The sequence below is a fragment of the Dunckerocampus dactyliophorus genome, chromosome 8, assembly GCF_027744805.1.
Source record: "Dunckerocampus dactyliophorus isolate RoL2022-P2 chromosome 8, RoL_Ddac_1.1, whole genome shotgun sequence".
Lineage (NCBI taxonomy): Eukaryota > Metazoa > Chordata > Actinopteri > Syngnathiformes > Syngnathidae > Dunckerocampus > Dunckerocampus dactyliophorus.
The window spans coordinates 6435633-6458700 of NC_072826.1; the positions used below are offsets into that span (position 1 = coordinate 6435633).

The 23068-nt window shown below is 40.2% G+C and overlaps 1 protein-coding gene and 1 non-coding gene across 3 annotated transcripts in view; one reads left to right on the forward strand and one right to left on the reverse strand.

Annotated features, from left to right (window-relative positions):
- fgd5a (FYVE, RhoGEF and PH domain containing 5a) overlaps positions 1 to 20742 on the forward strand; it is a 43017-nt gene extending 22275 nt beyond the window's left edge. The window contains exons 8-21 of one of the 2 annotated variants that reach the window (XM_054784861.1): positions 5823 to 5913; positions 6031 to 6081; positions 6209 to 6267; positions 7968 to 8039; positions 8144 to 8212; positions 12623 to 12706; positions 12811 to 12890; positions 14217 to 14313; positions 14947 to 15084; positions 15205 to 15307; positions 15378 to 15514; positions 15860 to 15988; positions 16232 to 16386; positions 19165 to 20742. In XM_054784861.1, the coding sequence (XP_054640836.1) occupies positions 5823 to 5913; positions 6031 to 6081; positions 6209 to 6267; positions 7968 to 8039; positions 8144 to 8212; positions 12623 to 12706; positions 12811 to 12890; positions 14217 to 14313; positions 14947 to 15084; positions 15205 to 15307; positions 15378 to 15514; positions 15860 to 15988; positions 16232 to 16386; positions 19165 to 19201 (1302 nt within the window). In that variant the 3' untranslated portion in view covers positions 19202 to 20742. The remainder of the gene's footprint in view (positions 1 to 5822; positions 5914 to 6030; positions 6082 to 6208; positions 6268 to 7967; positions 8040 to 8143; positions 8213 to 12622; positions 12707 to 12810; positions 12891 to 14216; positions 14314 to 14946; positions 15085 to 15204; positions 15308 to 15377; positions 15515 to 15859; positions 15989 to 16231; positions 16387 to 19164) is intronic. The other variant, XM_054784862.1, reaches the window with a different exon arrangement.
- On the reverse strand, positions 15584 to 15655 carry trnae-cuc (transfer RNA glutamic acid (anticodon CUC)). The gene has a single exon. It is a non-coding gene; the product is annotated as a tRNA-Glu (tRNA).
- Positions 20743 to 23068: the final 2326 nt, after the last annotated feature.

A 23068-nucleotide genomic window follows, 5' to 3' on the forward strand; every position in this document is an offset into this window, starting at 1 on the left:
TTGGCTGAAGACATGAGATAAAGACACGATGTGGCAGCAAGATCAACACAGACACCATCTTTGTGTTTTGATATGAGTTATTTGTTGAATTCAGTAGTGTTTCTCACCTTCTTTATCAAAGTGATGGCACTTGCAACTTTTTTTTGGGCTCCATTTTGTGTTATTTTGCAGCTGTGATCAACAAGAAAAGCAGAGACTTGAGGTGAGAAACACCTGAATTCAAGAAATGGCAAAACACAAAGGTGGTGTTCGTGTTGATCTCGCTGCCACATCGTTCCTTTGGCAACAATCACGTCTTCGGGGAAGACGAAACTAACCTTAAATGTTCGTTTATTCCATTCATTCATCAAACTATAATTGTAAAACTATAAAAACATGTTTTGTGTTAACATTTTTTAGGGCATTGAATCGATAGCAACTTCAGGTTGTCTTAGAAAACGTTTCGCCTCTCATCCTCTCATCTCAGGCTTCATCTGTTCATGCTCAAAGACTAGGTGGGACAAACACGAGTCAGACGAGGTAGGACAGCTTTAGACTGAGAGCTTGGTGCAAAATCCAATCTATTTATTGGCTAGAGGAGGAGGCAGGTTCACGGTTGGCTCTTTAGTGGTGTCAAATGACGATCGTTAGGATACAATGGAGTGGGGCCTTTGCCCGCCAACGATGGACGTTTGGGTGATATCACCATCGTCAGCATTCTATTCAGATGTGACGATGGTCATGGACCCACCTGAAACCAAGGTGGATATGCCTTGTTTATTTGTTAGAAGCTAAAAGACTTGGAAGGACAGCGTTCTATGTGGGACAAAGGTGGTGTTGCAGACCTCCCCCTCTGTTCAGAGATGGCTTCTCAACCTTAACGGGGGTGGCTTCCCTCATTCCTTTTTCAAACGTCCGTCTTCTCTGTCCAGAATGTGTACATTTCTGCCCTCAAAAGAGTGCTCTTTCTCTTTGAGGTGCAGGTAGATAGCTGCGTTTCGACCTGAAGAGTTCACCCGTCTGTGTTGTGCCATGCGCCTGCTGCTTGGTTCCATACACTAGATTGTTTTTCTGGGAATGGGGTGCCGTGTCTTCGGGATGTACCAACCTCTGTCTCAAAGTGTTACCAGGTTTGTTAAAAATCTGTCTGAAAATTCTCACATAGGCCTGAGACATGCGGGATGACAATGTCGTTGCGTCTGCTACTCTTTTCTTCCTTATCCACCTTGCTTTTGTTCTTTCTGGAAGAAGATGGTGTTTGCCCCACCTCGTCTTTGAGCATGAAGTGATGAAACCTGCTCGGATGAGAGGCGAAACGTCTTCTGAGACAAACCTGAACAGTCCAGTTGCGATCGATTCAATGCCCTGAGAATACAATGACCTGGATGAATGAGAATATTCACAGGCTTTCTGGAAAAAGTTCATTGGATCCACATTAGTTCTAATGGGAAAAATGTATTTGGTTAGTGTACATTTTGGACTGGCTGGAACAAATTAATGACGCTAACCAAGGTTCCACTGTATGTCTAATTTGGTAAGAAAGGCAGGTGGACAATGCCTCAACTGTCTCCACTCATGAATATTCAACAGCAGCTGCCCCATCCGAGAAAAAAAATGCACTCCCTCCTTGACGCCAGGCAATCTAATCTACATAAAAAGAAGGGTAATGTGAGATGTTGGCTTTTGCCGTGTATGCTAAGCACTGACCTTTGGTATTTTACTGCGTGTTTTCTTCACCTGGTCTATGTCAATCACCATAACAGTTGGGCCTAATGGCCCTCTTCATTTTTGCTTCATGAAGTTGAGTTACACTAATTGGCACCTGCAGTAAATGAAGTGATCTGCAGAGAAAGGCTAATGCATGAAAATATATTGTATTTTCACAGGACGGTTTATTTTTATTGCTGTGAGAGGCGGTGTGTGTGAAAAGGTGTATTGTTGCCCAGAGGCGTGTTTAATGGCGGGGGCAGATTCCCCACAACTGCCACCGCATATGCACGTTGCATATTGCCTTTCCCATATTGCACATAAGTCTTGGGATTTGTCCCTCCGCCCTCCCACAGTGGGAGTATTGTGTGTTGTGGAGGATTGTGATGGATGCTGTGTTGTGTCAGAGCACCGCCTTGGGACTAGGCTGGTGAGTGTGACCCTGCTGTAATGAGTGAGAAGGACCACCGAGGGAGAGCCAGGAGGATTGTATGGGTCAGTGGATACACCGGACCTTCCACCCATTATTTGTTTGCTGTGTCGTTGTTTTCATGAATTGCTATATTTCTAATATAATTATTCTCCCGCGCTCTTCTCTTTGCAATTCCTCAAGATGTTTCACTCTCCCGTTCATCGTGGCGAGGTAAAGCCCGGGAATAGAAGTGGTGGTAATTTCATTGTGGATGTGGTGACAGTGATGAAGTAGCCTGAGACCCTGATCAAATCAGAGTTAACAGGATTAGAGCCTCCACTCCACAGCTTGTTCCTTGTTTGCCGCACCCTCTATAAACATTGGCCGCCGCGGCTCGACACAAATTTAATGGATTTTGTGAAGCTGCTTTTATGAATCTATTTCTAAATGGCCACTCCAGTGCACCACTGCCTTTGCGCTGAGCCCGAGCAAGGAGGTCGAGCCGTGCAGCAGGTGGAAGGACAGCGATGGAGAGAGAAGAGCGATGGAGTGAATCCCTCCGTAGGAAAGGCAGCTGGGCAATGAGGTGGACAGAAAGTAATTAGAGAAGCAGACTCCTTTACAACTCCCCAATTAGATGAGTTTTGTGTGTGCAGACAGCAAATCAGCTGCTCGTGAAAGAGGCTGAAAGGTGGATTTGTTTGTTGGTGTGTGTTTGCACGTTGTGTCTGTGTGTCTGCATCCCAGCATGAAGCATCGCTCTTCTTCTTCTCTGGCTCGCCAGCCCAAACAAGCCGTACGCTAATTATCGTCTCTGGCACGCATCAGCAAATCGCCTCCTCTGAAGAATTGTCAATTGGATGACAATTTACACGCAACACTTGAGGAGAGCAGATGCTGTAACGGCAAGTGGGTTTACGCTTGGAGAGCTGGGGAAAAAGGACAAAAGATAGAGACAGAAAGTGGCTTTATCTGCCGTAGACGTATATAAAGCAGCATCAGTGTGTACGTCTGGGGGTCTACCCCTATGGGCATAAATACCTGTCAGAGACAATTAGGCTCTGATTGATTTTCCAAAGCCCCCATTCTCCTGCAAATGACACATCTGAGTACAAGAATGGGTCTTGTGAAGGTTTTTTGTCTTATATGAAGGTCACCCTGACCCACACTATTCTCTTAGCCACTGTGACCTTGATTTTATGTTTTTAAAGAGATCCAATGTTTGTTTTGGGTGGGGCAACCGTTCAATTGTCATTTTATTTTAAAGCACCGTAAGATTGGTTTTTGTTTCAGTCTTTTTCACAGCAGGAATCCGATATTGCTGGAGTTTAAAGTGAAGGTAGCATTAAATACAGAGCCCCTGTTTTTCTTGATTGTTTGCTGTGTTTTGTCCTGGTGGTACTGTAGTACGCGGTACCAAATCCAAATCAATCATGCAGTCACACCCAAAAATAGTCACCGAAAATACATTTTATAGAGAATAATTGTCGTCGGAATGGATGGAAGTTCCATCCATCCATCTTCTACGCGACTTGTCCTCACTAGGGTTGTGGGAGCATGCTGGAGCCTATCCCGGCTGACTGGTTGCCAGCCAATCGCAGAGCACATATAAACAAAGAACCATTCACACCTATTGACAACTTAGAGTCCCCAAATAACCTAACATGCTGCATATTTTTGGAATGTGGGAGGAAACCGGAGTACCTGGAGAAACCCCACGCACGCACAGGGAAAATATGCAAACTCCTCACAGAGATGCCCAAACAGAGATTCGAACCCAGATCTTCCCAATGTCCTCACTCGGACACCGTGCGGCCCTGGATGGAACTTATTGTTGATATATACTGTAATGTTGTATATAAAGCAGGGGATGCCCTCTTGTGATGAGTTCTTCCTTGAATTCAATGTTTCTCACCTTCATCACCAATCCTTTGGCCCCATGACGGGTTATTTAGCAGTCGCGCTTAATAAACAATACACGGACAGTGGGTTTCCAAACCGTAGGATGCTTCGTTTGGGTACTTTGTTCCGCAAAATCGTACACTACAGGGCAAACAGACTAGTTTGATACATGCAATAGTGTACTGAAACTGACGCAGTGTACTAAAACGGCCACAATTTTGCCTAACATTTTCATCCAAAACCGTATAATAACGAAAACAGGCCTGCGAAACATTATAAAATATAATTTAAACAAGACAATTTAAAAAAAAACAACAAAAATGGAAAATCAGCAGTAATTTTACAAGAATAAAGTCAAGAATATTAAGAGAAAAAAGTTTAAATCTAACAAAAAAAGTCATAAAATAACATCATTTTAGTAGCATAAAGCTGAAATGAGAAAAGGTGGTAATTTTACAGAAGTAATGTAATATGTAATGTGTGGGGAAAAATATTTTAGTAGAATAACGTTGAAATATTTAAGAAAACATTTTTTAAAAAGTCATAATATTGTGGGAAACAAGCAAAACAACAAATAAAGTTGTAATTTTTTTTAAATTAGGTTGCGGAAAAAGTTTTTTTTTTACTCTAATCTTGTAATATAACAAAAAACAAGGGGTCGGGGAACCTTTTTGGCAAAGAGAGCCACGAAAGCCACATATTTTAAAATGTATTTCCGTGAGAGCCATATAATATTTTTTAACAGTGATTACAACTAAATGTGTGCGTTTTTAAGCAAGACCAACAATTTTAGAATATAATTAGTCTCTGAATTTATTCTTCTTAATAACTTTGTTATACGGAAGCTAACCAATAATAAATCAAATACGTCTTATCATTAATGCGACTTCTGGTGCCGCATGGTTTTGCACCGTCTGAGAACCAGATGCAGTCATCAAGAGAGCCACATTTGGCTCCCTACCCCTGTTGTAAAGTCATAATTATGAATAATTATAAAGTAATAGTTATGAAAAGGGAAAAAGAGCTGTAATTTTACCACAATAAAGTCAAAATATTAAGAGAAAAAAGTCATATTCTAACAAGGAAAAAAATGTCTCACATTTACGAGAATAAACTAAATGAGGAAAAATAACGTCATTTTAGTAGCACAGAGTTAAAATATTTTTTAAAATATGTTATTTTTTAAAATTGATATTATGACAAACAAAACAAAATTTGTGAAAAACTTGATTGGGGAAAAAGTCATTACGTAAAGTCAAAAGAAGAAGAAAAGTCAAAATATTATGGGAATTAAGTCATAAGAAGAAAATTTAATAGAAAAAAGTTGAAATATTAGTATATATAATATTAGTATATAAATATATAGAGTATAAATAATAGTAATTTAAAAAAAACAACAGTAAAAATGGTAAAAAAAAAAAAAAAAAAGAGCAAAGACCGAAGTTCATATTAATAATGCGCTTTTTTTCCTCTATCAAAAAGTTGAGACGCAGTTTTTTTTAGATATATTTAATCTCTTTACTAAATGGCCCTTGCATCCTTTTATTTTTCAATAAGTGGCTCTCGGTGGAATAAGTTTGGACACCCCTGATTTAAGGCATCCAATTAACCAAACATGCATGCTCTTTAACTGAAACCAGAGCGCCTGGGAGAAAATACACACAAGCACGGGGAGAACATGTCAACTCCACACAGACTCTGAGCCAAGACTCAAACCCGGAACCACCTGACTTTGAGACCACCGTGCTGCCATCCGTTACTATCAATACTGATAATCCGTCATAAAGAAAGCAAAGTATAAGAATATATTTGTGTCTTTCAGAAGAGACATCCAGAAGATACTGAAGTCCCCTTGAAACACCAGCTACTGCAGGTCATAGTGAGAGTACTGCAATACCGCATGCTTCTCACAGGTAACGCACGCAGGCACACATGCGCACAATCAGCTTTTAGTTTGCAACAGAGACATCAAGCAGCAAGGTGATAGGTTAAGGAGACTAAGTTGGCTTTCTTTTTGCCTGCATCTGCAGATTATCTGAACAACCTCTCACCTGATTCGAAAGAATACGAGGACACTCAAGGTAACCTTGTGATTCCTTTGCCTCTCTGACACATGCTGCAGTACTTGGCTAGATGCATCCACTTACAGCATCTTCATCACATTCACTGACACCTCCGTTTTTTTTTCTCTCTCTGTTTGTGTTGCAGCTGCATTGGTGATCGTGTCCGAGGTGGCGGACCAGGCCAATGATAATCTGAAACAGGGGGTGAGCTCAGTCCGGATAAAGCTGATGTGTGTGTGGCCTGCAAACACGCTCTGTCCTGTCTACTGATTCTTGCTGAGAAATGTTAGCATGTCAGCATGCTTAGAGGTGCGACGCAAAGGCGGTGTTGGGACACACTCCCAAGGTACCACATTTTCAGAGATTCAGCCGGCATTGACATGCTCGCCCGGGGGACCTCACTCTATTCACTTTTCACCATCATGTGTTGTGGGTACAATGCCGTGCAAACATCGATGCCATTAGGATTTACTTTCATTGATGCCCGAGTGGAAGCTTCTTTTTTTTAAGGAATAGCTACAAGGGCCACTTTGATATTTTGTAAACCAATATGTAGATATGTTCAGAAGTTGTATATATTTCAAGAAAAAACTTCATCTCTGCTCTATGATGTGGATAGAAAAGCATATTATTACTATGAACTTTGCTCTTTGCTCTTTTTTTCCCATTTTTGCCGGTTTTTTTTACATATTTCAACTTTCTTTTAAAATAATCTAAAATTTTGGTCTCGTAATATTATTACTTTCTTCCCGTAATATTTTGACTTTATTTCCATGATATAACTGTTTTCCAACCTAATTAAAAAAAAAAAAATCTGCTCAAAATTTGCTCCTGCTTGTTGCTCCACAGCCACCATTGCATTTCCTCAAACTACGGTGTGGGCCGAGGGTCAAACAGTTAATCGCACGTAAAAAAAAAAAGGAAAAGGAAACTTCCGTTAACGCGTTATTAAATTATTTTTTCTTTAATGTTTAAACTCTATGCTACTAAAATGACATAATTTGTATTTTTCCTCATAATATTGCGAGTTTATTCTTATAAAATTGTGACTTTTTTTGTTACGCTTAGTGGTGCGGCTGTCGAACGCTTGACCCCCCAGTATGCAGAGACACGGGCAGCAGCGGCTGCATCTTACCCCCAGCAGGAAGTGCAGCATTTCAAAATAAAAGCATGACATTTTTCTTGTTCAAATCCAATTTTGACTTTTTACCATTTTTGCTGATTTGCTGAAGTTTTCTTGTAAAATTATATTTTTTGAATGTGCCATGGGTCAATAAAAGAAAAACAGCCGCGGGTTGCAAATGGCCCCCAGGCCACACTATGGATACCACTGGAGATGTATTTTTTGAATGTAACTACTGAAATAAATGAACCTTTCAACGACGTTCTAATATATTGAGAAGCACCTGCATGTTGATCCCCTCATTCACAGGACACCACTGGCATTGCTGTGATGTGTCTTTAATTTTCCACATTAAATGAAACAGCTGTTCTGTGCAGGGAAGGCAGGGTCCATCCCTCCATATTGCTGAACATAGCTGATTTCATGCAAAGGTCCCACGTGTATCTTTACAAAGGGGCGCTTTGTACGACTGAACAAGATTTGCGCCCTCTCTCAAACATGAGCTCTTTATGGAGATAATTCAAAATCCTCCCCCTGCTATGTCTCTGTCGCCTCTTACCGTCATGGTCTCCCTGTTCCTCGTGTTGGCTTGCCTCCTCTGTTTATCACACTGCTCTGACACACACACACAGGCTGGCAGACAGTGTAAACACAGGCTCCTTCTATCTCTGTACCCCACTATTCACCAGTGTTCACTATCACATCCCTTTCCGCCTCCTTGTTCATTCAGAAACAAACATTTCATTCTCTGGCTGATTAATCACACACCATCTTTTCGCAGGAGAACTTGCTGCGTATGGTCCACATAGAATACAGCATGAAGGGCAAGAGGGACCTGCTGAAGCCGGGCCGGGTGAGAGTAACCCGGCAAGATCACAAGAAGGCGTGATCCGAAAAGCACATTCTTGCTGAAAGTAGCAACTGTTTCTAATGTGTGAACAACGACTCTGTTGGCAGATGTTTGTTAAAGAGGGAACACTCATGAAGGTCTCAAGGAAAAGCAGACAGCCCCGACACCTATTTCTGGTAACACTTTTATTTTTCTATTCTGTTGAAACTATCAAGGTTTGATGTTGAATCGTTTAAAATCATCATTTACCTTCCGCTACCCCTCAATTACATCTAAACTGTACAGGAGAAAAAGAAGAGGCGTTTACCCCCAGCCCAAAGCTCGCCCATTAACACCTCATCCCAATTGTGTAGAAAGAAAATTTGTGGTTGTATAGGGACCTATGTGCATGACTATTTCCTGACTGGGTAGCAGGTTGCTTGGCAACTACACACCAAGGCTTTTAACAAGATTCAGTGTGTTGATTAGTGAGATTTAGAGGTGTTTTGATCAGCCAGTCTGGATAGCTGTTTTGTTTTTTTTAGTTTTGATTCAAGTTATTGTGCTAATCGAGTTTAACTACCTAATAAATATTTATCAGATATAAAAAATGTAACTTTTTCATCAAACTCTTTAATGAACTGTCAAGTACTGTAAATTCCGGTGTATAAGCCGCTGCTTTTTTCTTAAACTTTGAACCCTGCGACTTATACAGCGGTGCGGCTAATTTATGGCTAAATTCTAATCTCCTTGACTTTGGAAGTACAACTAATTGTTTATGTACTGTGCCGCTCACAAGTCAGTGAGGAAATCGTAGTGCTTTCTTCAGCAGGAGCCAATCATGAGCTATCAGTGCACGCACACCATGCTTGTCAAACCATTGGAAATCGCAGGTCATTATATATAATAGTGTAACAATCTGACTCACTGTGTCATCTACACTAAATTCATCACACAGCGACTTAACACTCAAAAGGTATGCGTAGCATTTTAAAGTTTTCACTTTGATATTTTGTTTTAAAAAAAACACACACACATAGATATGCTAAGAAGTTATATTTACTGTATTTCAAGAAAAAACTGCATCTCAGCTTTGTGATATAGGTGAAAAAGCATATTTGTAATATGAACTTCTGCCTTTGCTTTTTTCACTTTGTTTTTTTCTTGTAAAATTTCAGGAATTTTTTCCATTTCTGCTCTTGTTTTTTTTCCCCCAACTATTTCAACTTTCTTCTTGTAAATTTTCTTCTCATAATTTTGACTTTTTTCCCATAATATTTTAACTTTATTCTCTAACTTTTTCCACAAAAAAAAAAAAAAAAAAACGTTCTTTTTTTTAATCATAATATTACGATTTTTAAAAATGACGTCTTTTGTCTTTAATGTTTCAACTTTATGCTACTAAAATAACGTTATTTTTACTCATAATATTACGACGTAATTCTTGTAAATGATGACTTTTCCTCCTTGTATCACAGCTTTTTTCTCTAAATATTTTGTCTTTATTCTTGTAAAATTATTGCTGAGTTTTCCAATTTTGCTGTTCTTTTTTTTTTTTTTTTTTTTTTTTACTTTTCTTGTTATATTGTATTTTTAAAATGTGCTGCGGGCCAATAAAAGCAAATGGCCCCCAGGCCACACTTTGGACACCTTTGCAGTATATAATCTCAAGGGACAATGTTTTACTTAAATATAACTTGGTTCTACTTTAGAGTAGTCAGTGTACAGCTTGTACAGCAGTCAACACACAGCCATTATTGTTTGCGGTCACTCTCTGTGCCTTGGATGAGCTCAGCACAGCCAATCCGAGGCAGAGTAGGGCGGGTCATCATGGCCTCCTTCCTCCTGTGCGTAGGGGATTGACCCTTGGGCTCGCTCATTGTCGTTTTTATGCACGTGAATAGTGACTCAATACGTGATCTCCTTACTTTGGAAAGTGGGCCACATGGCGGTTTTCCAACATGATAACAACCCCAAACACACCTCCAAGATGATAAGTGCCTAAAGGTGATGGAGTTGCCCACAAGGGGAAGGTGGAGGAGGAGTGCAAGGTGTCTAACGTGGACCAGCTCCATGATGTCAGGAGTTGAAGTGGATTCCACTAACACCCTGTGCAGCTCTTGTCATTTATGTGCCCAAGAGGATTAAGGCAGTGATAGATAACAATGGTGCGTGCACTAAATATTCACACTTTGGCCACGATATGGACATGTTCACTGTTATTTTGGTTATTTCCTTATTTTCAGTTGGCAGATGCCTCTGTACAAGCTGTACTACTCTTAAGTTATGTCAATGTTTCATTTCTATTGTCTCGTACCTTGGGAAGATATAATAAAATAGTGGCTTAAATATGAGGGGTATGCCCACTTTTGTGAGATACCGCATATCGTTGAGTCACTTGAGAAAACAATGCATGCATGAGCCACAGAAATATGACGGAATTTGGGGCGGAGGTCAATCTGTGACCATGGAAGGGCACATGTCCAAAGTTGTAAAATCTCCACCGGGCACCACACCCGCCAGCAAGGGCCTCCCTCTCCACTCTCCTCCCCTCTCAGGATTTGTTTTCCAGGGCCCCGCTTCCTTACAGGATGTTTGGTGTGGGTCACTGGATGCTGGCTTCCTGTGTATTGAGAGGGGACGGACAGCAAAGTGAAGGCCAGACACGCTGCAGAATGCAGGGAGGGGAAGATTGAGGAGTTTGGAGGGGTGTGGGGCGTTAGACAAACACTTAACATGAAATAGAGAAGACCACTCTATTGTTTCATGTGCAATTAGTTCTATCCAATAGCAAGCTGCGCAGGTTTTACAGTAACTCTTATGATTTGAACATAGACTAGTTGACCCATATATCATGTACAGTAAAATAAGAATACTGTGTGTTTTAACCCTCATATAGCAGAGAGACTGAAAAAGGCCTGAGATGGTCTTGCTGATAGTAGTTTGAGATCAAGCAGGTTGAAGTTTGAAAAGTATGTGCAAGGAATCTTTGAGTAAATGAGCAGCAGCACAAGTTGGAGCAAGGGACCCAGAGGTCACGTATTGTTATGTCTAAAAGTCCATCAGCCACGGCGATATTTTTCTCTTTTTGTTTGTTGTGTTGTGTTGAAGGTGGCTTGTTCCACCCAGTCATGCGTCTCAGTGCGGGCTAAGAATGCTGGGAGAGCAAAGGGAGGCCTGGAGCCCACAGTAGGGAGGAGAATTCCTGGATGCTGTCTTTATGGCCCCAACGGATGTTTAGAACACACATTAGGTGTGACCAATTATGTCATCTCTGCTTTTTTCTTTTTAGCGGCGAAATGAAATACCTCTCATACATAACACAATGGACTCTTGTACATACGGTACATGGGAGTTGGATGTTGCATATTTGCTTGGGTGAGCTCTGGGAAAGGAAGTGACTTAGCACTTATTAACGTAGCGATGACTTACAGTTCCTTTTAAGAAACAAAGGGTTTGCTGTGGTTTGTGTTGCATGTTGAAATATTTGTGTAGCTTTACCATTACCGTGTGGTGATTTGGTGGTACTGCATGCTGTTTACCAATTGAGTCATAGTTTATTGGTTCCTGACCCAAGCACGCTAAGTGAATTTCCACACAGTTGGATTCCATATTTCTAAATGGAATATTTTTGCAGTTTGCGTAGAAAACCTTTTTACAACCTTCTAAATAGTTTGTAACATTATTCGAGCCCTCTAGACATGAAATAACACGTCTATCGTCACCTTGACAGTCATATTATCCCATGTAGTAGACATAATAACAGAAAATAATCCATTTTAAGGCATAAATGAGACTCGTACTCCTGAGTGTTGCTATAAATGCTACAGTGTTGGACAGAAAGTGACGTCGCAGGTTCAGAGTTGAGTTTTAGTTTGCTATGGGTTACGGCCGCAACAGTCGTCCGTGTTATTATCATGATTATTACTATTATAATGTTGTTATTACTGTGCCTGTTGTGAAATAATCCAAACCTGCAATAGAAGCCTGTTATTCTGGCGATCACGTCTGATTACAGTAACATTACTGACACCGAGTGACCAGTGTAGGATACGTACCATCACGTCTTTGAATGCATCTTCTGAATGCCTTATATGTTCATTTTAGTTCATTTAGCCATTTGTAGGCATAACATTTATGCAAAAAAAAAAAACAATTTGCGTAAAATGCTTTTTTTTTTTTTTTACCAATAATAGGCCGTATTCAACCACAAAACAGCATAATTTATGAACCCGTGAGCGAGAAAACCTGTGAAATTCGAAGCGCAAAGTTGTCGTGCACTTCATTACCGATACCGATATCAACCGTTACCGATACAGGCAGCAGCTTTTCCTTCAAACTAATGTCATGTTATGAACACATTGTGTGTCTTTTACTGTGAAGCCACTGGACACATTTCAGAAATTTTCCAATTATCATATTTTATAAAAGTAATAATGATGATGATGATCATGTGTGTACTCTGGGATAGGCTCCAGCTCGCCTGTGACCCTAATAAGGACAATGGATATAGAAAACGGATGGATGAATAATAAAACTATACTACTATTAAAATGAGATGCATTTATTGAAGCTGTGATTTGTTTCTCTCTGTCTGGTTCCAACAGATGAATGATATAATGCTGTACACCTACCCACAGCAAGATGGGAAATACAGGCTGAAGAACACTTTATCTCTGTCTGGAATGAAGGTACATTCACTTTTTCATATCTGCCCGTGTCAGACAGTTTTGCAACATCTTCAGCTTTATGACTCTAAAATTGTTGCGTGATCTATTTCCCCTGGCACACACAGGTGAGCAAACCTGTTCTAGACAATGTGCTGAACTGTCTGAGGATTGAGGTGTCTGACATCACCATTATACTCTCTGCCAGGTAAGTCAAATTGACTATCTTACGCACAATAAGAGAGGGAGATTTTGTTCAAGAACATCATAAATTCTTCCTTTCCAAAGATACAAATACAGTGGTGTGAAAAAATCAGGAAGGGTCCTTTGTGAAAACTTGCAGTGAGTCTCTTACAGCGCTATGGAGGAATTTTGGCCCACTCAAATTTGTGGAATTGTTGTAATTCAGCCACATTGGAGGGTTTTCCAGCATGAAGCGCATTTTTAAGGTCATGCCACAGCATCTCAATAGGATTCAGGTCAGGACTTTGACTAGGCCACTCCGAAGTCTTTGTTTTGTTTTCCCAACCCAAGTTGTTTCCAGCTTCAGGTCATGAACAGATGGCCGGACATTCTCCTTCAGGATTTGTTGGTAGACAGCAGAACTCATGGTTCCGTTTATCACCGCAAGTCTTCCAGGTCCTGAAGCAGCAAAACTACCCCAGACCCTCACACTGCCACCACCATATTTTACTGTTGGTATGATGTTCTTTTTCTGAAATGCGGCGTTACTTTTACGCCAGATGTAATGGGACACACACCTTCCAAAAAGTTCAACTTTTGTCTTGTCAGACCACACGGTATTTTCCCAAAGGTCTTGGGGATCATCAAGATGTTTTATGGCAAAATTGAGACAAGCCTTAATGTTCTTTTTGTTCAGCAGTGCTTTTTGTCTTGGAACTCTGTGATGCAGGCTGTTTTTGTCCAGTGTCTTTCTTATGGTGGAGTCATGAACACTGACTTTAACTGAGGCAAGTGAGGCCTGCGGTTCTTTGAATGTTGTTGTGGGGTCTTTTGTGACCTCTTGGATGAGTCGTCGCTCTTGGGGTCATTTCGGGAAGGTTCACCACTGTTCCATGTTTTTGCCATTTGTCAATAATGGCTCTTATTGTGGTTTGCTGGAGTCCCAAAGCTTTAGAAATGGCTTTATAACCTTTTCCAGACTGATAGAGCTCAATTAATCTCAGTTAAGTTACAATATGTTTTAACAGGGGGGGATTTTTGTTCAGTTGTGTTGTCATTGACTAATATTTAGATTTGTTTGATGATCTGAAACATTTAAGTGTGACAAACATGTAAAAAAATAAGAAATCAGAAAGGGGCAAACACTTTTTCACACCAGTGTAGTAAGTTTTGATTGTGTTTTGACAAATGTAATGTTTGTTGTTGTAATACATTATACGACATTATACGAGGAGCTGTATAGAATCCTTTGGTTACCTTATTTAGCGACACCGGGAGCAGGACATTTTGATGCAGTGCAAAACAGCATGACTGCAAACTAATAATAAACATGGTCTGTATTTGTTGTCAGCTCGGTGGGAGAGAGGGAGGACTGGTTCCATACGTTAAGTCGAGCCATTGCGGACCACGCTGCAGGACTCTGTACATTTGGAGGACCCTGTAATGAGGTGAGAGAAAATAGGTTACAATGTGATGATGGCTGAATAACTAACCACAAAATGTAAATACCGGTGGTAATTTGGTTTTTGTTGGTAATTTGTTCCAAAAGGTCAGACGAAAACCGAAAAAAAAGTAATAACTGAACCAATTTTTCCCATAGGAAATCATGCAAATCCAAACAATCAATTCCATACACCAAAAATATTAATGAAAAATATTTTTTGGAGATAATAATTATAGTTTTACATGCAGAAATAATTATAAATGAATAATGAAATGGACAAATGAACATTTAATATAATTATTACCTTTACTGAAGCCTCCTGTGGGCAAAGACGGCGAGGAGCGGAGAGGGGACACCATCTTGGTACTGTGCGATGCGTTCTTTCCTGAATTCAATCGTGTTTGACATAATACAGGGCAAACTGACTAGTTTCTTATGTGCAATATTGTACAATAACCGAGAGTTTACGAGTTTCAGTGTGCCATTAACTTTTTTATTAATTATTAAATGAATTAAAAATTAACTAGCACTAAATTGTCATAGATTCAACAGGACCATACTGTGTGTGTTTTTTGTTGGGTTTTTTTACCCCTGCTTGCTTCTTGAAGTCAAACGTGGCTACGATCCATGTTCACAGGCTCGTGAGAAGCTGTGGATGGCCTTGGGTGAAGCTGCTCCAGTTCTGGTCCCTGTGTCTCATGTGATGATGTGCATGAACTGCACTTCTGACTTTAGCCTCACTCTCCGACGACACCATTGTAATGCCTGTGGCAAGGTCAGAATTACATCGTTGTGCTTTTAATTTAGTGGGAATCCTTCACTGACAGTTGAATTGATGCTATATTTTCAGATTGTCGATATCTTACCTACTTTGCCTTCTGTGCTGTTTGTACAGGTGGTGTGTCGAGCTTGTTCCAGGAACAGATATCCACTTAAGTACCTCAAAGACAGGGTGGCCAAAGTGTGCGACCATTGCTATGCTGAGCTCAGGAAAAGAGGTGATGTTCACATTTCTGCATTTAGTAGTGAACTAGAAAGCTAACATTATATTATTGTGTTTGAGCATAGGTTGCAGTATGTCAGGGGCATGTGGCAACTCAAGTCCACCGACCCACCGGGCTAGTCGCCCCCTCTCAGCAGTCTTCCAAAGTCTGCAGACGCAGAGTCTTTGGAAAAGCAGGAAGAGCACACCCTCTCTCAATCAAGTAGGTTATATGAGTTTAATCAATCAATTAAAAAGCAAAATGTGCTGTAAGAGAGGGAAAAAAAAAGTGTTCCCTGACCGGGAATCGAACCCGGGCCGCGGCGGTGAGAGCGCCGAATCCTAACCACTAGACCACCAGGGAGCTATGTGTAGTGTAAAACTGGAGTCGGGAAAGTATGACATTCACAGCTGTTCCTTACGTTTTGGATTGCAATGTAAAAGTGCTACCAGTAGAGGTCACTAATTGCCTACAGATTTGCAAGTCTGGAAAAAAATGTGCAACTACTTTGGAATAGTCTCTTCTTCCCTTGCAACTGAAATGCCCTTTTTATTTCTGTAATATCAGTTGCCTCTTGGGGTGGAGGGTTCAACCATGAGCGGCATCTTGCAGCGGCGAAAGAAGAGCAAGAGGAAATGGAAGCGGCTGTGGTTCCTTCTCAAAGACAAGGTGCTCTACACCTTCACAGCCTGTGAGGTGAGGGGGCACAGAGTCTCCCAAACCAGCCCCAAAACTACACGCACACACTCCCATGACCTCTCAGTCCCAAGGCCGCTTCTCTTTCAAGTGTGGCCGAGAAATAACTGCATGTTCCCACATTTCCAGCATTCCTTCAAGACACTTTTCTATGACTTTTTAAGGGACCCTCTGTGCCCTCCTTGTTCTTTTTACAAGATGTTATTTGATTTTTTTTTTTGTAACTCGCTGATGTTTTTGCAGGATAAAGTGGCTTCTGAGAGTCTACCTCTGCAAGGCTTTACTGTCAAGCTGACTGAGAGGCCCGAAGGCGATGAGAGCAGCAGTGTGTTCCATCTCTACCACAAGAAGACCCTCTACTACACCTTCAGAGCTGATGATCATCACACAGCACGCAGGTCAGCTCTTCTTGACGTGACTTTATCTTGGAGCACATCAAGTCAAAAGAATAAAACCTGGCAGGGCAGCCGAGGCGGGATCATGCTATCGTGACTACTGGACCATGCAGGGTGTCTGGGCTTATGAAAGGTGTTAGTCACAACAGGCTTGGAGGATAAACTGTCCTTTGCGTCTGGAAGATATGACACGGTTACGTTCTAATGCATTTTTTAAAATAAAAGTAAGGATGTTTTTGTGACGAAACTTGGCCTGTCACGATAACAAATTTTGCTGGACGATCATTTTTCTACAAATTATTGTCGATAATCGATATTATTGATGTTTTTAGAAACCATTTTTTTCATTAATCATATGGCAGAATATTGTGAGTACATCATTTCAGAAGCATCAAGCCTGTGCAGTAAAGACAGGCGAGAGAGGAAAACAACCTCTCATAAAAAGACAGAATGCATAAGGGCTTGTCAACACACAACCCATTTGTGTCGGCTTCAAATGCGACTAAATGAGCCGTTTATGAGCCAAAAGTGCCCGCTCTTCTTTGGGAGCAGCTCTCAGAAAAGAAGCAAACTTCCTATCCCTACCAGCAATTACCAAGAAATACCTCCCAGCACCGGAAAGAAAAGGGAACTGAAACAGGAAGCTATGAACAGTACACAGGAAATACCAAAATAAAACAAAACTGTCATGCGGATTGTGACAATAACAAATGAATGAATACAGGGTAAATTATATCAGGCATTGCAGCACTCTGCAACCATATGCTTGTCCTGTTTCTTAAAGGAAAACTGCACTTTTTGGGGAATTTTGCTCATCATCCACAATCCTTATGTGAGACATGAACACACGTCTTTCTCTTTTCTGTGTGTGAGACATGAACACACGTCTTTCTCTTTTCTGTGTGTTCTAAAGATATAAAAAAAGAGCTCACTGATTACTGCACGTAATGGGATACAGTGTTCCCTCGCTCCATCGTGGTTCACCCTTCACAGATTTTGTGCAATTTTAGTGCTTTTTTTCACAGCGTATAAACGCTCTGACAGGCCAAGCCTGGCCCTTTAAGAAGAACTGCACGGTGGGAAGTTGAGTGTTGTATTTCTGTGCTTTAGCACGAGGCGGCTGTGTCTGTCTATTCTCGCTCTTCTGTCTGCACCGCCCTTTGTCTTCTGCATCCTTATTGGCTATAGACCATTGTCAATCAATCTCCTTTGTGCCGGCTCCTGTTGTTTTCATGGCTAAAATATGACAATAGAAGCAATATGTTTTAACAAGCATAGAAACAAGCTACAGTGAAACGGCGCCAGGACTAAGAGGCACGGTCAGAGGAGTGAAACACATGTGAGTCACTTAATAATCTCTTGTGTCCAATCTAGTAGGTTGATCATTAAAACAAGCATTTAAACAAATTTAAACAAGAGACAAATGTGAGAAAATGTTAATGCCTGTCTGAGAAACGTGTATAAAGTGTATGGTGAGGAGTTTTACAGCCTTATTGCGAGCTATTTTGGGAACCCATCCCCCCTGATAAACGAGGGAACACTGTACACATACGCTGCCTACAAAAACTGCTATTAAAACACCTCCAAAAACCTCCAACAAGGTTTTATGGTTTTCTATACATGCTGTAACCATGTAGTAACAGGTACATTCATGATAACATGCAATACTTACAGTATTTTGCCATATTTTGGTCCTTTTAAGCATTACCAGAACTTCCCTCCTGGGCGCATTGACTTCACATAGCAACACTGAAAGAAACGCTTACACCTAGCGTTAACTTTTCCAAACTCAAAAATAAAAACACAGCAGCAGTGGCGGCAGGTTCAATATGTAGCGTTACCTCTTTTGGAGGCATTGTGAGCGCGGCGCCGACTGGCTGCAGGCGAGTAAGTGGTGAAGCTAGGCGCTAGCCGACTATTAGCTAACCGGTGTGGTGTAGCAAAGTGTCAATACGCCAGTAGTGTAGTTCGCTCTGCGTAACAATGTTAATAATAATAATAGTAATATCAATGTTGCTGCAGCTTGGTTAATATGCAGGTCACATTATATGTAAATGGAGTGTTGGTTGGTGCTTTTGGAGTCTTTTTCAGAAGGCTTTATAGGCAGAATATGTGTTTCCCATTACGTGTAGTAATGAGTTATCTCTTTTTATCAGTTTTCATATCTTTAGAACGCACACAAAAGAGAAAGACATATGTCTCACATAAGGATTGTGGATGATGGGCAAACCTCCAAAAAAAGTGCAGGTTTCCTTTAAACTGTCTTATACTGTATTATCCTTAAATTCAAACACATTGTTTTATTAGTCTTGCTTCCATTCCAGTATGAAAATGCAGAAATAATACATTTGCAAGAATATTGGAGAAGACAAATGTCAATGTTGAGGTGACTAGTTGTAGCTGAACTGTAAAGCATATTTTCTTTATGATCGTCTGGACCTCATTTTAAAGACATTTTCCTGACCTGGACCTCTTTCATTTTTATTGAAAATAAATATTCTATCACATATTTGTTTCCCTGGGCACAACCTTTCATCTACACTCAACAAAAATATCAACACTCTTTTTCTCATATTTCATTTTGAGGCCCTGTTTTTCATCAGCTGAGCTCAAAGACGTCTCAATCTGTGTTAATATCTGGTTCATAATTCATAATTCATCCACCTTTCACCTTTCACCTTCCACCTAGTTAATCCCAAAATGGGATGTTTTCACAGAACCCTTTCTATTTTGGTATTTCTGTTCCCCCAACGTCTTATATCCCTTCTTTTTGTGTTTCAGATGGGTCAACGCCATAGAGGAAGCTACAGTTTTATAGCACCAACAAGCCAACCATTTTACCAATGAACAATGTGACTGATACAGTTTTTGCCACGACCGCCGTCCTATCACAACCTGCCTGTCATGGAAGCGTGTCTCAGCAGAGGAATCTGAGCTAAGACTGCCCCCTTGTGGTAAGGAGAGTGGACAAACGCTTGAACATCCTGCATCTTAGGCTCAAGCACACACCTTTTGGTGATTTGTACTGTAGTGCGACGAGCCTCTGCAGGAGCATTCACTTTTCGGGAGCAGCTAGAATGCGTCATCTTTTAAAATCCATGTAACTGTTTGAAAAGCCTCGATCCTGCAACTTTTGCAGACTGATTTTATTTTTCTACCTTTAAACATGATGTGCCATTGGATTATTGATTGCGTTCCATTTTATTGAGCATTTGCACATGCAGCCCGGCTCCTGTTACGGATGTTATGTACTGTGGCAAAAAAAAAAAAAAAAAATGTCAATTCACATTTTTAATGCTTTCTTTTTGGCCAAAAAAGGGAGCCATTTCCCACTTTTCATCTACAAAGTATTGTACTGTATTGAGAATGTGTGGACATGCGACACGGTATTGCATACTTAGTTATTAGTTAGCATTCATACTTTTTTTTTCATGGAGCATTTCCCCAGCATACTCAACAACATCTCTGTAATACAGTTACTAACATATTTTCCATGTGTAGGATTTTTAAAAGCATTTCAAAAGTGCCGGTTTATTTCTTCTGGTGCAGTTCGCCATGAATGATCAATGTGCCTGATACTGAATAGTAATTGTTTGTATGTTACACAATACTGTACTACTCTTGTGTCCAGAAGAAAGTGTGTGTTTTTTTACACCTTACACTGTTACACCTAGTATTTTAAAGTGTTCAGTTAGTTACAGCCCATGTAATGTAAGAATATAATTTTGTGCCATTTTAGGGCTGTAAATAAACTGCTGGTGTAAATCATACTTGATTTACCTGCTTTGGGAAAAGAAGCTCTTGCAAAAAAAAAATAAAGCACTCAAAATCGGATCAAATTTCCTTTTTAAATTAGACAAACCGATATCTAATCATGCATAATTAAAAAAAAAAAATCACATATACAGTATGTTCTGTACCTAGGTATGAATAAGTATGACCCTTTCAAATTGATTATTTTGGTAACACTTTTTCATTATTGTATAAACACAATGTAATGTAGGTATAAGCAGATGTGGGATCATTAGAGGTCTTTATTAAAGTAGGGCATTTTGCAACGCTTCTTTTATAAAAGAAAAAAAAGATAGTATGGAGATTTTTTTCAACGCGTCCAGCATCCATAGTTGTGGGTGTGTTAATTAATACGTGTATTTGCTTACAACAACATTATGTTGTGTTCTAACTATTTATTATCTCACATGATAGCTTAAAAGAAAAACAATAAGACACTAAGTGAAGTGTTACCATGGTATCCAAAGCTGAATACATTTCATTTTTTGACCATACCTTAAGTGTGTACCTCTTGCATACAGTGCATTGTAATTTTTTATGTATATAGATGCATATTGAAATAAAATTTCTGGATGAAATGCAATTGTCTTTGTTTGCTTATGTCCTTATGCATGAGACTTTCTGTGTAAACAAAAAAAGCATCGAGAGTTTGTGTGAGCTTAAAATATCATGGTAGACAAGAGTACTATTGTGGTATATCATTATCATAAACACAGTTATGTTGTTGAAAATGTTGCTAAAGTTTTTTTTTGGGGGGGGGGGGGTTTGACTTGTAATGTGCTGCAAAAAATTCTTCCTAGTGCCTCATTCATCCACTGGAGGGCAGCAGACCCACAAGGCAGATGTCCACCACAACACAACTCGTTTACCAACAATGCCGTTCACTTGAGGTAATAATTTCACTAATTAGTTTATTTGTTAATAGCTAATTTGACTTATTCTGTTCTGACTTGTTGTGTTTGTTTCCCAGCCAAAAAGCAATTTAAAATCACGCACGAGAAGAGACAGTGTGACAATACACATTTGCATTGAATGATGTACGGTAGTCGCCGGTACGTTCCCAGCCTACCTGCCAATGGCGAAAATCCGCCAGCAATTGATACGCCCATAAAAATGTATGTTTTGGACACACGGCTCGCTCCTCCCCCTTCAAATCTCCTGCTTGCTTGACGTTGATGTTCTTCTCCAAATTCGGATCAACACAGATTATATCCCACTCCAGAACCCTCTCTCTTCTGTTGCCATTTTTCACTAGTGACGGAAGCAAATAAACTAAATGCTCAGTCCAGGTTTAAGCCCTAAATATGCTCCACACACTTATTAACCACACTGTAAATTTGAAAATGTTTAGGTATGCTCAGCACTAATGAATGATAATAATAATAAGATCTGTCGTCATGCACAGTCGTCTCACTCGTTTATAGCGTTTATTTGGTTCCAAGCCCGACCGCGCCAGATGAATTTCTAGGATTCAGTCTGAATAAATGGAATATTTTCGTAGTTCGAGAATAGAAAACCTGTTTATGATTTTCTAAATAAGACTTGTATTTCAGTATGTTTTGACAATAATAGACCAATAATAGAATAATAGTTTACCACAAAACAGCAATCATTTATTAATGAAGTTCTGAAAAAAACGTGATATATAGCGATGGAGAGATAATCGAGGGATGACTGTATGCAGTACATTTTACCTGTACTGTAACCCCTCGGCTATCGTGGTCCATTGGTTCCAAACCTTTGTGAAGTAGGACTCCTTATTTATAAATGAAATATTTTTGTAGTTAGAGCATAGAAAACCTGTTTCAGACCTTCTAAATAGTATTTTTAACATTATTAGACCCCTCTAGGCATGAAATAACACCCCTACAGTCACCTTTACACTCGTAATAGCCAGTATAGTAGACATACAGTAATAAGAGTAAATAAGCCATTTAAGACATTAATAAAACTCGTGCTTGTGTGTGTTACTATAAATGTGTTCCCTACGGCAGTGGTCCACAACCTTTTTGGATCCACGGCCCGGCTCGTGTTCCCACAAATCTCCGCGGACCGGGGGGTTGGTGGTGGGGGTCGTATAGTGATGTAATTTATCTCATTTAGTCTTTATTGTGTAAAACTAAAACAGGAACAACATCAAATTAGAAGCACAAAATGAATACAGACCCACCATCCACCACTATAAGCGTGGAGTTTTTTAGAGACAATATTATAGCGCCGCTGCTTGATGTGTGTGGTAACAAGCAGTGTGCTAGCATGAATTAAACTGAAGCTGTGCACACAACAAATATATACATTAGCACTCGATAACGTCATCAAACTTTACCTTTTTGCATTTCCACCGAGTATGAGCATTTGGGAGCAAATATGAAGTGAAAAAACCCCGATAAAAAATACAGTATAGTTGACAATCTGTGCAGAGTGGAAGACGGTTAGCGCACGTACAATGGTGCGTTCATGGACTGTCAAACAAAGTGGGACCCTCGCATCAAACAACATAAACATGCAAAAACGTCAAACTATATTATTTTTGAATTAAAAAATTGATATGCATTTACTTAAAAATGCATTTAGTTATTTACAAAAGTATTTTTTTGTGTGTGTGTATTTTTTTAACATTGCGCCTGAAAGGTATCCTGTCAGAGCTCTGCCCCGCCCACGGACCGGTACTGGGCCCCGACCCGATGGTTGGAGTCCCCTGCCCTACCTGAAAGAGAGGCAGACAGGAAGTGACGTTGGGGGCTCAGAGTTGAGTTTCAGCTTTGCATGGGAAATGGCCACAAAAGTAGCCCGTGGTTTTATTCGTGATATGTTTGATGGATTATTGTGCCTGTTGTGAGATAACTCAAACCTGCAATCAAAGCCTGTTGTTCTAGTGGACAATTCTGGCACG